Source organism: Serinus canaria, chromosome 1 (genome assembly GCF_022539315.1).
Source record: "Serinus canaria isolate serCan28SL12 chromosome 1, serCan2020, whole genome shotgun sequence".
NCBI lineage: Eukaryota > Metazoa > Chordata > Aves > Passeriformes > Fringillidae > Serinus > Serinus canaria.
Window position 1 is genome coordinate 103,631,305 of NC_066313.1, and position 12,582 is coordinate 103,643,886.

A 12,582-nucleotide genomic window follows, 5' to 3' on the forward strand; every position below is an offset into this window, starting at 1 on the left:
CATGGAAGCATAACAAATATAATTAAAAAATAACTTTCCTAGAGTGGGAAAAGAAATCTTAAAGGCTAGCTTGTTCCCAAGGTTTCAAGTAGTTGCATCTTTAGAATTCAGATGCTTCTTGTATGTATCTTTTTCTTTAAGGAAAAAGAAAAACCTCTGAATTAGATGTTTTTACAGTTTTTCATATCAGATTACTTAACTTTTAATGATTAAAAACTGATCTTTGGAATGGTAACAATAAAAAATGTCCTTTAATATCTTTGAACTTGCATGTATCCAGCAGTATTTCTGTGTAGTACTGTGCTGTTCCTCAGCTGTTGAAATAGAATAAAAGATGGTTATTTGCTCGGCTGTTCAGAATATATTGGCAGAATTCAGCTTCCTCATAGTGTGATGTAGCATAATTCCCCTACCCAAAAATCTCTTTGAAGGTTCAGAAGTAACTAATTATCAGACTAGATCTGAAAACAATTTCAAACATTTAGAGAACAGCAATGACCCATATAGTCTTTTTCTTAAGAAATGAAAACATTAGAGAATTCTTTAAGATTTTAGTGATAAATTCAATTATTTTTTAAAGAGAAATCAACCTCAATCAAGCCTCTTTTTTTTTTTTTCTTAAAGACAGACTAGAATTAGTGGGGCTGTTTGTGTGTGTACAAATTATTTATGGCAACTGTATTGATTGGACCCTTGAAAACACTTTGTCAGGAAAATGAGAGTTTTGATTTTAAAAACCAAGCTTTCTAGTATTAAAAAAGCAGTCTTCATACAATAGAACTGAATGAGATTTGAAGAGGACCCAGGTGTGAAGTATAGGTTTATGTCTGATAAAGAAGAGTGTCCTAATTGTTTTTTTTCTCTCTTCAACAGTATCATCTGTGGCCTTACTCAGTTTACAAATAAAAACCACATTGCCTTTGCTGCACTAGAAGCAGTCTGCTTTCAAACACGAGAGGTAAAGGCAAATTAGGTCCTAAATTCATTGTAAATTAGTGTGATAACAGGAACTGTAGCTCTTCAGGAAAAGAGGAGATTTAAAAATATTAATGAAGATTAGTCATATGCTTTATATTGTACTTAGATGCTGTTATTGTCTTTACTTGTTGCTAATGGTGAAAAATTGCTCCTGTGGACTTATCTAAACTTGTGTGGTACATGTTTTTGGAGTGGTAATGCTGCTTTTTACCAGCATGTAAAATAAGGTGAACATATTTTGTGAATATTTTGAGGGGCAGAACACAGAATGTTTAGAATAGCAGGGCCAGTGACATAACTACAAAGCTTCATTGGTGTAGGAAACTACACTTTATGGTCTGTTGTGATAGAGATGGCTTATGTCACTTTTGATACACAAGAACAAAACGGAGTTAAGGCAAGACAGCAGCAAGCATACCGAGGGAAAGCTGGCTTCACTTCCTGCCTGTTCCATCCTTCACTGCCTCAGCTGGCGTTCAGTAGCAGCCAACCAAAATTCTCACAGAGGAAATTAATCCCCCAGCCAAATTAAAGAGGTTGATATCAGTATGAGCATTGAATCCTTATATCACCATCTATTCCTTCCTGTGTTTTGCAGTCCCTGGGTTCTGTGCAAATACAGGAGGAAATTAATTCCCTAGACCTTGCAGGATAACAGTCTGGCCTTAATTTGATTACCTGAATTAAACTGGTGATGTTTAAACACACTGATTTTTAAAATAGCATCCTGCTCAGACCATGTAAGATGAGGGAAGCAGTGTGCTGTTTCTGTAGTGATATAGAATAAAGTACTTATTGAAAAAGACTGACAGAGATTCCACCCAGGCTTCTGCTTTTGAAGCTGTGCTGACAGCCTCTGAGTCCTCAGAAGATTGTGAAGGAAATTGAAAGTAGCATTCTAATTTTCTAATTCTTGTACTAGAAGTCTGGGTAAAGTTACAGGCAACTGATTTGTTGTCTGCTCCTCTTTCCTTGTCCATCCTGCCATCCATTCCCTCTCATGTGACAGCTCAGTGAACTTTCCAGCAGAAAATTATGCCTTTTTTTGCTGGGCTATTTTTCTGCTGGATTAATGACCTCAGCTGCCTCATAAAGGCATTCAGCAAATGTGGCTGGAAGTAGGAGAGAGGGGAACAAAGCTGTCAGACTGAGTGAGGGTGAAGTTCACTGTTTGAACAGACCTAACACTTCCCCATACTTTAGTCACTCTGATTAAATCACAATGACAGGAGTGCCTGATCAGGCACTGGACACTCTTAAACGAACAGGCTAAATCCTAGCGACACTGGTAAAATATATTTATGTTTTTCTAAAGATACATCATTAGTTCTGCCTTGTCAAAAAAAATTCAATTCCAGTGACAATGGAAGTCTTCAAGAAAGCCCTTCATTGGAGGTCACCTTCAATGGAGTTCTTGCCTGTTTGTGACATTCACTCCTTCTGAGTACCTTGTTATCCAAAAAGCTTCTTCCTTATGCAAGTAGATGACACTTGTTACCTTTTTTTCTTCCAGAAGGAATTTTGGAAAAATAAGCCATTTTTCAGTTCTAAGAGCTGTACAATGCTGTCATGAGGCAAAATCTGCATACTTGGATCCTTGCTCTTCATCCCACCTCTGTACAATAGAGATAGCAGCAGCATGACCATGATTTGTTTTGTTCCTTCATCCCTTCCTGGCTTCTAGCATTCTTTTTATTATTTTAATCTCTGCTGAGTGCATGCTGATCCAACATGCTCTTACACAGTGGTAAACAAACCCAGAGCTTCCAATGGTGCTGAAGTTCTGAGTGGTAAAAAAGGCAGATAATATCACCTTAGACAAATGCGAAGTGATGTATGTGAAGGAAATAAGTACTAGTATAGTACTGCCAGCAAACTTTGTGCAAGAATCCTGGTTTCCAGTTTATTTCTAGTGTATTGAATAGTGTGGGCCCATAGGCAAATGCTGCCGCCACGAAAACTGGCCTTACTCTTCTTACCTTGTAATTTTTAACCTTTTTTTATCCTGGGTAGTTCCTTTGGTTCCTTTAAAGATTTTTCTGGTACCTTGCTGGCTTACTTTCTGGAAACTGGGAGGATCTCCTGGATAGTTCATCTCCACGTAGTTTTCACTATCTTGCAAGCCTAAAATTTTTTTTGTTCTTTTTTAAGTAGCATGTTGACTTCCTGGTAAATATGGTATTACAGGGTACTTTGTGAGCTACAGAACAGGGCAGAATGCACTGTAGTTTTAGTGGTTTTTTGTGGTCTGTGTTGCTTTGTCATTTAAAGCTGAGAAAAACACGCCTCTTTTTTTATTTAAATACACTGAAAAATTACAAAGAGAAAATCAAACTGTACTTGTTAATGCCTAACTTGTGCACTAGCCTTATAAAATGTAAATGAGTCATTTAGATGACTGCTTTTCAAAACCCTACAAAAAACACTATTCTGTATTTATTGGTGATTATGGGACAATGCCATGTTACCAGTAACTAAGGTTTGAGGCAAGTCTTACATTTTTAGGAAAGCCTCTAAAAAGCATATTGAGAGGTATCAGTGAATTAGACACTCCATCTTAGGTAATTATCCCTTGCAAACACTTCAACATTTTTCAGCTAGAAACTGGGCCCAAATGAAGGTAACATAATTTTATTAAAAGTTGCACTAACAGTTTATTTTGCTCTCTGTCTTGTTTGATATAAAATTCTCCATTTTCAACAACTAATTGAAAATATTTGAAGAGGCTGCTCTTTCGAAACATTTCAACATGCCTCAGTTCTTATTGCAGAGTCTTCCAGATTGCCAGTTCAAATGTTTTAATTCTTCAATTCTTTAATCCATCAAATAAGAGAAACTATCCAGACAAAGGATGATCAGTTGAAGGACTCCATTAATTATTTCTGCTTCATTTGTTAGCTTTGATTAATGTTCTCCTCAACTTTTCTTAAAATTCCTCTCAGGCTGCATAAGTAGCACATAGGATACATCCAGAGCATCTGAGGAGAGAGGTGTCCTATACTAGGAATTCTGTAATGAAGAGAATGCACATGTTGTGTGTTAAACAAAACTGTGTTGTCATTATGTCTGTTTTGCCTTTTAATATATAGGAGAGAGGATTGATTTACTTAACCCTCTTCAGGAAATGATGTAGTATCAGTGTTTTACACTCAGAGGGTATCAGAGCATTTCTGTGCAATTAAATTGTACCATGTATTACTCTTATTTAAGATTCTAGATGCTATGAACAAGGACTGTGGGATTCCACTAAGTCAGTTACAAGTAGATGGAGGAATGACCACTAACAAAATCCTCATGCAGCTCCAATCAGACATTCTCTGTATTCCAGTAGGTAAGATGAATTTACAGCTCCTGCTTTCTTTTTAATGCTGAAAACATTGGTTTGTAATGGCTGTTGAGAGCAAATTGGGTAGCTTGCTTTGTTGTTGTATCTTGATAGATATGTCAGTCTTTAGTTCTGATGTCATCAAGGGGACTTCCATTAAAAATCATTATGGTCTTTGTGTTTTGCTTCAGTAAAGCCATCAATGGCTGAAACAACAGCTTTAGGAGCTGCTATGGCAGCAGGAGCTGCAGAAGGTGTTGAAGTTTGGAGTCTGAATCCTAGAGATTTGACAGCAGTGACATGGGAACGATTTGAACCACAGATAAACCCAGAGGGTAAAACCTTTTTGTGTTATCTGAGTTGCAAACTTTTTTTTCTTACAAATGTTGATAGGGCTGGTTTTGGTTACTCTTCTTTTGGCTTTAAAAAGCCTATATTAATTATTGCTTTTTAGCTAGCTATCTTTCTCATCAGTTCTTAGGTGCTTGTAGAAATGAAAAGTGTGCACTTGACATAATTAATCCCTGTAAAACGTAAATGATTTTTTATCTTTTCAATTATTTCTTTATTTTTGGTACATAATTTTGTCTTACTATTTTGATTATAATTATTCTAAAATCCCTACTTCAAGACAACATTTGAAGGGTTTCTACATAAATATCAATTGCCTCATTTTGTCCTGCCTATAAATCTTCTTATTGGTGAACATGAAGAAATTTTCTTTTATTTCTTCTTACTATGCATAACTGGGATGGAGTGGGGTTTGGGATGGAGTTTTTTTTGTATTCAAAAAAGGATTTTGTATTACTTTCTTTGTGCAAACAAATGATACTGTGCAAAAGAATGAAAAACTCATATTGCCGTATCTGGTCCTTAAATATTTGTGGTTGCATTCCTATGCATTGAGAGGCTTTTCTGTTTTCTGATTTCTTAATTTCAGAAAGTGAATATCGCTATGGCAGGTGGAAGAAAGCTGTGATGAAGTCTATGGGATGGGAGGCATCTGAAAGTTCAAATGGTAAACCAAAAATTAATGCAGGTCAAGTGTTATTAATTAGCCAGTTAACCTAGGGAGCTCATCTTGCTTTTGTTGACCTTTTCTGTTCATGCCATCTCTGGACTGTTTTAGTGATTTAAAGGTCATTACTTAAATCCACTGTGGAAACAAAGCAGGAAAATTTGGGTCTTCCTCCTGAATAGCTGCAGGTTTTGCAGGATGGCATTGGTTTGCAAAAGAAAAAAAAAACCTCACCTGCAAGACGAGATACAGCACAATGCTTAGAGCACAGAGACTTTTTAAACCTTCTTATACCATAACCTCATGCTGCAAAGGAGAAAAGTTCTATCCTGTGGTTTTGCTTGCTGTATCTGCCTTCATTATTTGCTGTGTAGGAAGGAGGGATTGATATCCATATTAAAATCGATTTGACCCATAGGGGGAAAGAGCAAAGAGTTATCATTAAGTAAAGAATTACACAGACCTATTGTTTACATACAGAAAATATGAAAACACTTTTGAGGGACTGCACAAGAATTTTCTTCTGTAGTAGAGGGCTTTCTCATCTGTCACGTTTGGGTTAATTAAACCTGCAGTCTTCCTGTGATCTATAATTTGAATGTTTATTTTACTACAATTTGAGGATAAGTTTTTAGCCCTGAGTAATAATATAACACATAATTTATGGGGTTTTTCAATTATATTTAATTTCCCTTTTATTGGAAAACCTATTAAAATGAAAAGTATTAAGTAAAGAATCCTCAAAATTTAAACTCTCCCCACAATCCAAAATCCACAGTTGGAGCCCTAAGCTGCATGTGGCCACTTTCTTCTTGAAAGCTAAAATTTTCCTTTTGCCATCCTATATGTTGGTTTAAATATTTTATTTAACACTGTGGTTTGCAAACAATTCTGCCAAGGCTATTGGGAAGGGAAACAGGTGGATTAACATGAGCAATATGATTCCCTTCAGTATTGATCTTTATGGTTCAGTACCTTACATCTAACCTGATGCTTATCATACTAGGATAAAAAATTCTGCCTTGCAGTAAATAAATCTAGATGGTTTTTTTTCAGTTTATGTGAAGAGATATGTTTATCAAAACTTACTTTAGTGATTTTCTGGTCTAATACCTGGGGGTCAAATGTTCTTTTCCTTTGTTCTTTGGTACTTTAGGGGTAGGTTGGGATTGGAGAATACTAGAAATGGGCTCAACCTAGATTGTGCTGATAGTGGAATTTGGACTTGAACTCTTACAGAGAGAACCTATTTTGAATTATTATGGGGTTTATGCATAATATTTTTTTAGTTCTTCTGCAAATGTCACTACATTTGTTACTTTTTGCTTTTCATATATAGTTAACACATATACTGCAATTTATATATATATTTCTCTTTTGATTTGCTTGACTGGAAACACCATCCCCTGGATGCCATCAGGTGACAGTAGTATCTTCTCTAGTCTGCCTTTCAGTGTTTTTATTATGAGTAGCATGCTAATGTTAATCGGAGCAAAGTACCTCTCAGGTTAGTTATTATTTGAATTAGATCACTTTAAAAACTATCTACACTATTTTAAGTTTTGGGTTTTTTTGTATTCCATCTGTCTGTTTCTAGCAAAAATGACTGATGCTTTTTGTTGTTCATGCACACAAACGTTTAAGGGTGTGAATCAGGCATAATGTGCCTAAGGAAGCCAAGGGAATGCCATCTCAAATCCATCTTCATGTGCCATTTAATTTGTAATTGTTGGATGCACATGAAACCTTGGACTCTCCTTTGTCTGTCTGTGCAGATTGCACAGTTTATAAAAGGGATACAGGTTGGAGCAGTCTAGCAGAGTTATGCATTGCCTGCTTTACAGTGTGCATGGCAGATAGAATAAGGTTCCATCCTTTATCCTGTATTTCTTCTTGCACTGTTTTTAATTATTTTGAGGACCTTGTTTAAAGAAAGTGAAAATTATTTCTTCTGTCCCTGAAAGGCTTTGTGCACCCATTTGATTTTTCTGGACCCCTTGAAACTATTGTATTGTTAGAAATCTTCATCTACTAAATCTAAAAAACATTCTTCTTGTACTTTGCTCTTGATGGACAAGTGAATTAATTTAGTCTAAAAAGAAGAGACCCTAAAAGGCTTAACTGCAAAACTGGGAAGGGACTGTGTGCATATGCAATGAAGATGCATCTTCAACCTGTTAATGTACAAGTTATTTTAAAAGAAATCTCTTAATGTAGATGACAGTTATTTATGCCAGAAGTAAGACATTTCATTAAGATATTCTTACAGTAAGAAAAGGAAGTTTGTTTGATGATGTAATTTATTCCTTATCTCAGAATTTCATTGCAGAGATACTATTTTACAGTATAGGCATTGTTGCTACTTAGTAAGCTTGGGGGTTGCTTAGTTTTCTTTTTTTGTTTTGGTTTTGGAGGGATAAGCAAGGAGGTGTTAATTAAACATACAATTGAGGACTCTAGCATGCTCCTGGGGTGATGTGTTTATATTTTGTTTCTACTCATTCAGCCTGAATTAACTATTCAATTTTCCTTGCATGGAAGAGATGGTTGCAGCTTGTAGGAGAACTAAAATCAAGCTAAACAAGTGCTAGGCAAAAATCAAAATGAACAAATGGATTTTCAGTTATTTACTAATTCCGAAATATATCTGTAAGTGAAAAATATCTATATTATGAAGAATAAAATAAAGCCAGCTGTGAATAAGTGGGTAAATTTTTAACAAGCTGGAATATAAATTCCAGGTCAGGTGCTTCACCACATAGAGGGTACGTAAAATTATATGGAAAATCAATGATAAATGAACAAATAAGCAACTTAAATTGCTTTTTAAAAACAGCTAATCAGTAACCTGCATATTAAACTTGCACTGCTGGAACTCATAAGAAAAGATTTCTTTTTCTCAGTTCTTTAAGCTTGTCAGTGCCTTTCTGACCTACAATTGGGAAACACATTCATCTCAACTCACTGCCTTAGACCTTTAGAACTCGTTTTTGACCTTGTTTTCAGATAACAGTAACTATCAATGTGGTTACTGTTGCTATATAGTTGTTATACACACCGGTATAATTACTTTATATATGAATGTATTGCTTCAGTATTTACAACCTTGGCAAGATGAGAAGTTTCCTGTTCTTTGATTTAAAAATGATGAGGTCTCAAAAGGAACAGCAACAGTGATGTTATGTACAGGTTGTAGTTTTTCCCAGCTGTCATTAGTGTAGAATGTGAGATACAGAATTTGCATTGTCAATTGGAGGATGTCTGTTTCCCCCTTAGACGCTGGCTCTGGTAAATATCCTTTTGCTTTTAAAAGCTAGAACTTGCTGACCAGTCTTTCCTTCTAATTCAGTGCTGAGACTCCATTTAATTAATTTGTTACATTTTATATTTTAGTGAAACACTGTAACTCCAATGCAGTCATCAGAATAGCAGGTTTGAGGGTTGAATTTAGGGAGGATTGAATTCATCCTTCATGTGCTGAAACAGCAGTAAGTCTCACATGGCAACGGTGCTGATGTTGAACGTGTTTCTCTAGGGCAGGGCCATGATTTTACAGCTACTGAAATGTGAAGGAAAAATCTGCTGTGCCAGAATAGAGAACACTAGCATAGCAAAACCCCATTTACAGAACTGCTAAGCTGCCTTTTTATGTGGCACCTGATGACTGAACAATACTCTATTAATTATATAATTTCATCAAAATCATAATCTTGTACCTTATTTTATGATCTTCATTCTTCTCTCCTGGAGAGAAATGGATGATGTTTTTCACTACTGAAACAAGGTGCACAAAACAATTGGAGTCCTTATGCTAAGATGTTTTTAAGTTTTTCACGCTCATTTTGGAAGTGGACATCAGAGAGATTTCAATGTATTCCACAGCTCTAGTTTTTTGGTTTTGTTTTTTTTGTTTTGTTTTTGCACAGGGTGGGTAGGAATTAACTGAAAATTATCCTATATTTTATTAGACTCAAATTTAAATAAATTCCTTTATGGGCTTAAATTGGCATCTCTCAACTCAGGTATAGTTGGGATTGGCTATATATGGGGTCTTATGTGGCATCTGGGGTATAAAGTTATTTGACTTTATTCTTACAGAATGAGACATCAGTGCTGATCAGCAAAACTATATTGTCCCTGCTTAAATACCCTGTGGATTTTGGGGTTTTTTTTTGTAAGATTCTGGTTTTCCTTTTTAGTTTCTTTTGTTGTGATTGTTACTGCCAAATTGCATACTAATTTATATATAGGGATCACTGTGCAGTTCTGCAAGATAGTTGCAATAATATTTTCCAAATTTCTGAAAGTTGAACTCATATTTAGAAGAAAATAAGCTTAAATTACCTTCTTTCATTCCTTCTACTTGTTAAAAATTTACTCATCTTAGTAGTGAGGTCTCTGCTCCCCCTACTGTGCACATCCCACACACTTAAGAGCTGGCTTATCTGGTGTCATAAGACATATCTAATTTATAATTGCAGTAGCTGAAAACAAAAGTTGGTTTTACTGAATTCCTCTTATAGCTCAGTTGTGTTATAGAGTGTTACTAATGTTTTAGAATAAGTTCTGTATTCCTAATGCACACATTTTTTATTTAAGGTAAATGAGGCTACTTAGTGGACTCACTGGATGCAGCTGATTTTTTTGTTTCGGTTTGTTTTGTTGTCTGAAGAGATTCCACCACCAACGTGATTATGCTACTTTTGTGGTTCAATATATTCATGAATCCATCTGTCACCAGTCCCTGCGTAACTTCCCAGTGGTGCACTGAAAATTCAGTCTTCAGCCCTTCATTACTCTGTTCCCTAACCCAAATCAGCTCCAAATGCACTGGAAGCCTTTGTGTGGACGATCTCACATCATCCTCTAAAATTTCACAAGCCCTAGCTTTGTCTGAGAAGGTGGTATGAAAAAAACCTGCAGTCTCTGAGGTAATGATGGCAGATGTTTAGCTGTCATTTTCAGGAGTTTGGTACTTCATGCAACATACTTCAGAAAGTTAATGATGCACTATGGAACTTTATAAACATCTTACAATTCTTCCAGCTGCTGTGAATTACTTTTCATATGCCAATGGTTGCCAAAGATATTTTATTGTAGTTGCCACTGGTGTGAAATACCTTCCATGGTACAAACCTTTAAAAGACTAGTCCAAGATGGATTACCATAGCACACATTGCCTCTGGTTTGGCAATGAGGAGTTTGCTGCTATGGTCCACAGAGTATTGCTGAAACATTCAGTTGCAAGGTTAAAAAGCTGGGTTTGGTTCTGACACATGTAGTTACTTGGCCCATCAGAAATATTTGTGAAACCAAATCCTGTAGCTGTACCTTTAAAGAGATGAGAGAAAATAGTGTTTTGGTTAAGGCCATGTTTCATCCTGTGGTTTTGTGCTAGCTTGGAAAGACAAGTTTGATGCAGCATGCTATTGACAGGACAGCTGCTTGATAACTCAGCAACTGATAACTTTTCAAACTGCTCTGTACAGTGCACTTTCCTTGACCAATACTGCATATATTCTGTCATCCTGCTTAAGTGACTATTTGTTAAGCTTTAGAAAGTTGAAGCTAACTTAGTTTTCATTAAAGAGGGTCCACTCCAAACAAAATATCAGTGCTTTAGTTCTTGATTTCATTTAGTATATCTCAGGGACCAAAATCTCCCTTTCAGTTTCCATGTCCGTAGTTTTAACTGCAAGATGTTGCAAAATATGCTGGGACAATCCAAAACCCTGGCTTGGTAGAGTAAGTACTGGCACCTGAAATGGGCCACTGGAATTTACAGACAATGGTGACAGCTGAATCCCATCCACTTTGAAATCCTTTGTTTTCCACATGAAAGGAGTGAGGTAATAATCTTATCTTCAGCTTTCCTGTTTGTACCAACAGCATCCTAAATGCCAGCCTTATTGGTTAGGTCAAGGAGGTGTTCTTGCGTAGTGTTGTTAGACCAGTATGGAATGGCAGCAAGGTTACATGTGGGAACAACACAAAGAATTTCAAAGAAGTGTTTAAATGCACTAGGAGTTAAAGGGAGAGGATTTTTGTGTGCATTTGTTCTTAAAGATTTTTGTCTTTAACAAAGTTTTTCTTTGATTAGAGGCTTAGTTTTTAAAAGGATGTTATATGTCTGAAGCAATGAATTGCACAGAAATTCAGGTCTGTACAATATATTTAATATCAAATGCATATTAATTGCCTTTTTATTGTCAAGTGCAATGACTTTTGAAAATGTGACTTTTAACTTAGAAGATAGAGAAGGAACATTTTTTGTCCTGTGATTGCATGTACAACTTCAGCAGAGAGAAGGGATTTTGTGTACAAGTGAAAATATAACAGCATAATTCAAATACTGTCTCTCCTGTAAATACTCACATGTGAAGTGTGACAGCCAAAATTTCTGGTGTTTCTAGTTTGTATTGGAGAGGTGAAGAGTAAAAAAAGAATATGATCCCATAGAAAACATCTCATACTCCTTACCTTTACTCTGAGCTGTTTCTGATCCCACTGTACCCTGAGGAAGAGGAATGGAGCAGCCTGTGGAGCACAGGGAGCAGGGGCAGGACACATCTCAAACTCTGGACTTCTGAATATGACCTCTGAGTCTTGCCAAAACCACTGAAGTGCTGGACCTGGGAACGAATAATGCTGAAGTGTTGCCTTTGCCCGTGATAAAGGTGGCAAGTGGAAAGCTTGTACCTAACAAGTAGGAGAGGGAATTTTTGCTGCTTTTTTGACTTATCTTTTACTGGGAAACACAATTCCTATTAATTTTTCACTGAGTAAAAATCATTATTTTATTTTCAATTGCTGTTGCAAATGTTTTTTAAGAGTTTCACATCACTGTTAACTTTCTACCAACATAGTTGAAATATATTGTAAACTGCTTGTTGGCGGGGAGGGGACAAACTGTTAAAGTTAGCTTTTTCTGAAGCTGTGATTTATTTTTTTTTTTATGAATTACCAGTTTATAAATTCTTAATTGAGAAATGCATTAATTTGGTATTAAAGTACCACAAATGAATTGATGGAAGGTGTCAGTTTATTCTTGCACATCATCTTTCAGACATATTGTCACAAATATTTTTACAGGAGGCACAAGGAGCTGTATATAAAGCAGTAAAGCAGCCACTCTGAGACACACTTTAAGTTGCTCAGATGTACAGGTGAAATACATGCAGTTCTGCATTCTGCTTCAGTGATGCCAGGACTCAAGGACTGGATTAGAATTTGAATTTCCTAAAGTCCCTCCATGTTCAGG

At 36.1% G+C, this 12,582-nt stretch overlaps 1 protein-coding gene across 2 annotated transcripts in view; it reads left to right on the forward strand.

Moving 5' to 3' along the window:
• The window catches only part of GK (glycerol kinase), a 34,699-nt gene extending 22,350 nt beyond the window's left edge, over positions 1–12,349 (forward strand). The window contains exons 15-20 of one of the 2 annotated variants that reach the window (XM_030234205.2): positions 874–958; positions 4,189–4,309; positions 4,495–4,638; positions 5,244–5,321; positions 6,742–6,828; positions 9,921–12,349. In XM_030234205.2, the coding sequence (XP_030090065.1) occupies positions 874–958; positions 4,189–4,309; positions 4,495–4,638; positions 5,244–5,321; positions 6,742–6,828; positions 9,921–9,928 (523 nt within the window). In that variant the 3' untranslated portion in view covers positions 9,929–12,349. The remainder of the gene's footprint in view (positions 1–873; positions 959–4,188; positions 4,310–4,494; positions 4,639–5,243; positions 5,322–6,741; positions 6,829–9,920) is intronic. The other variant, XM_030234206.2, reaches the window with a different exon arrangement.
• Positions 12,350–12,582: the final 233 nt, after the last annotated feature.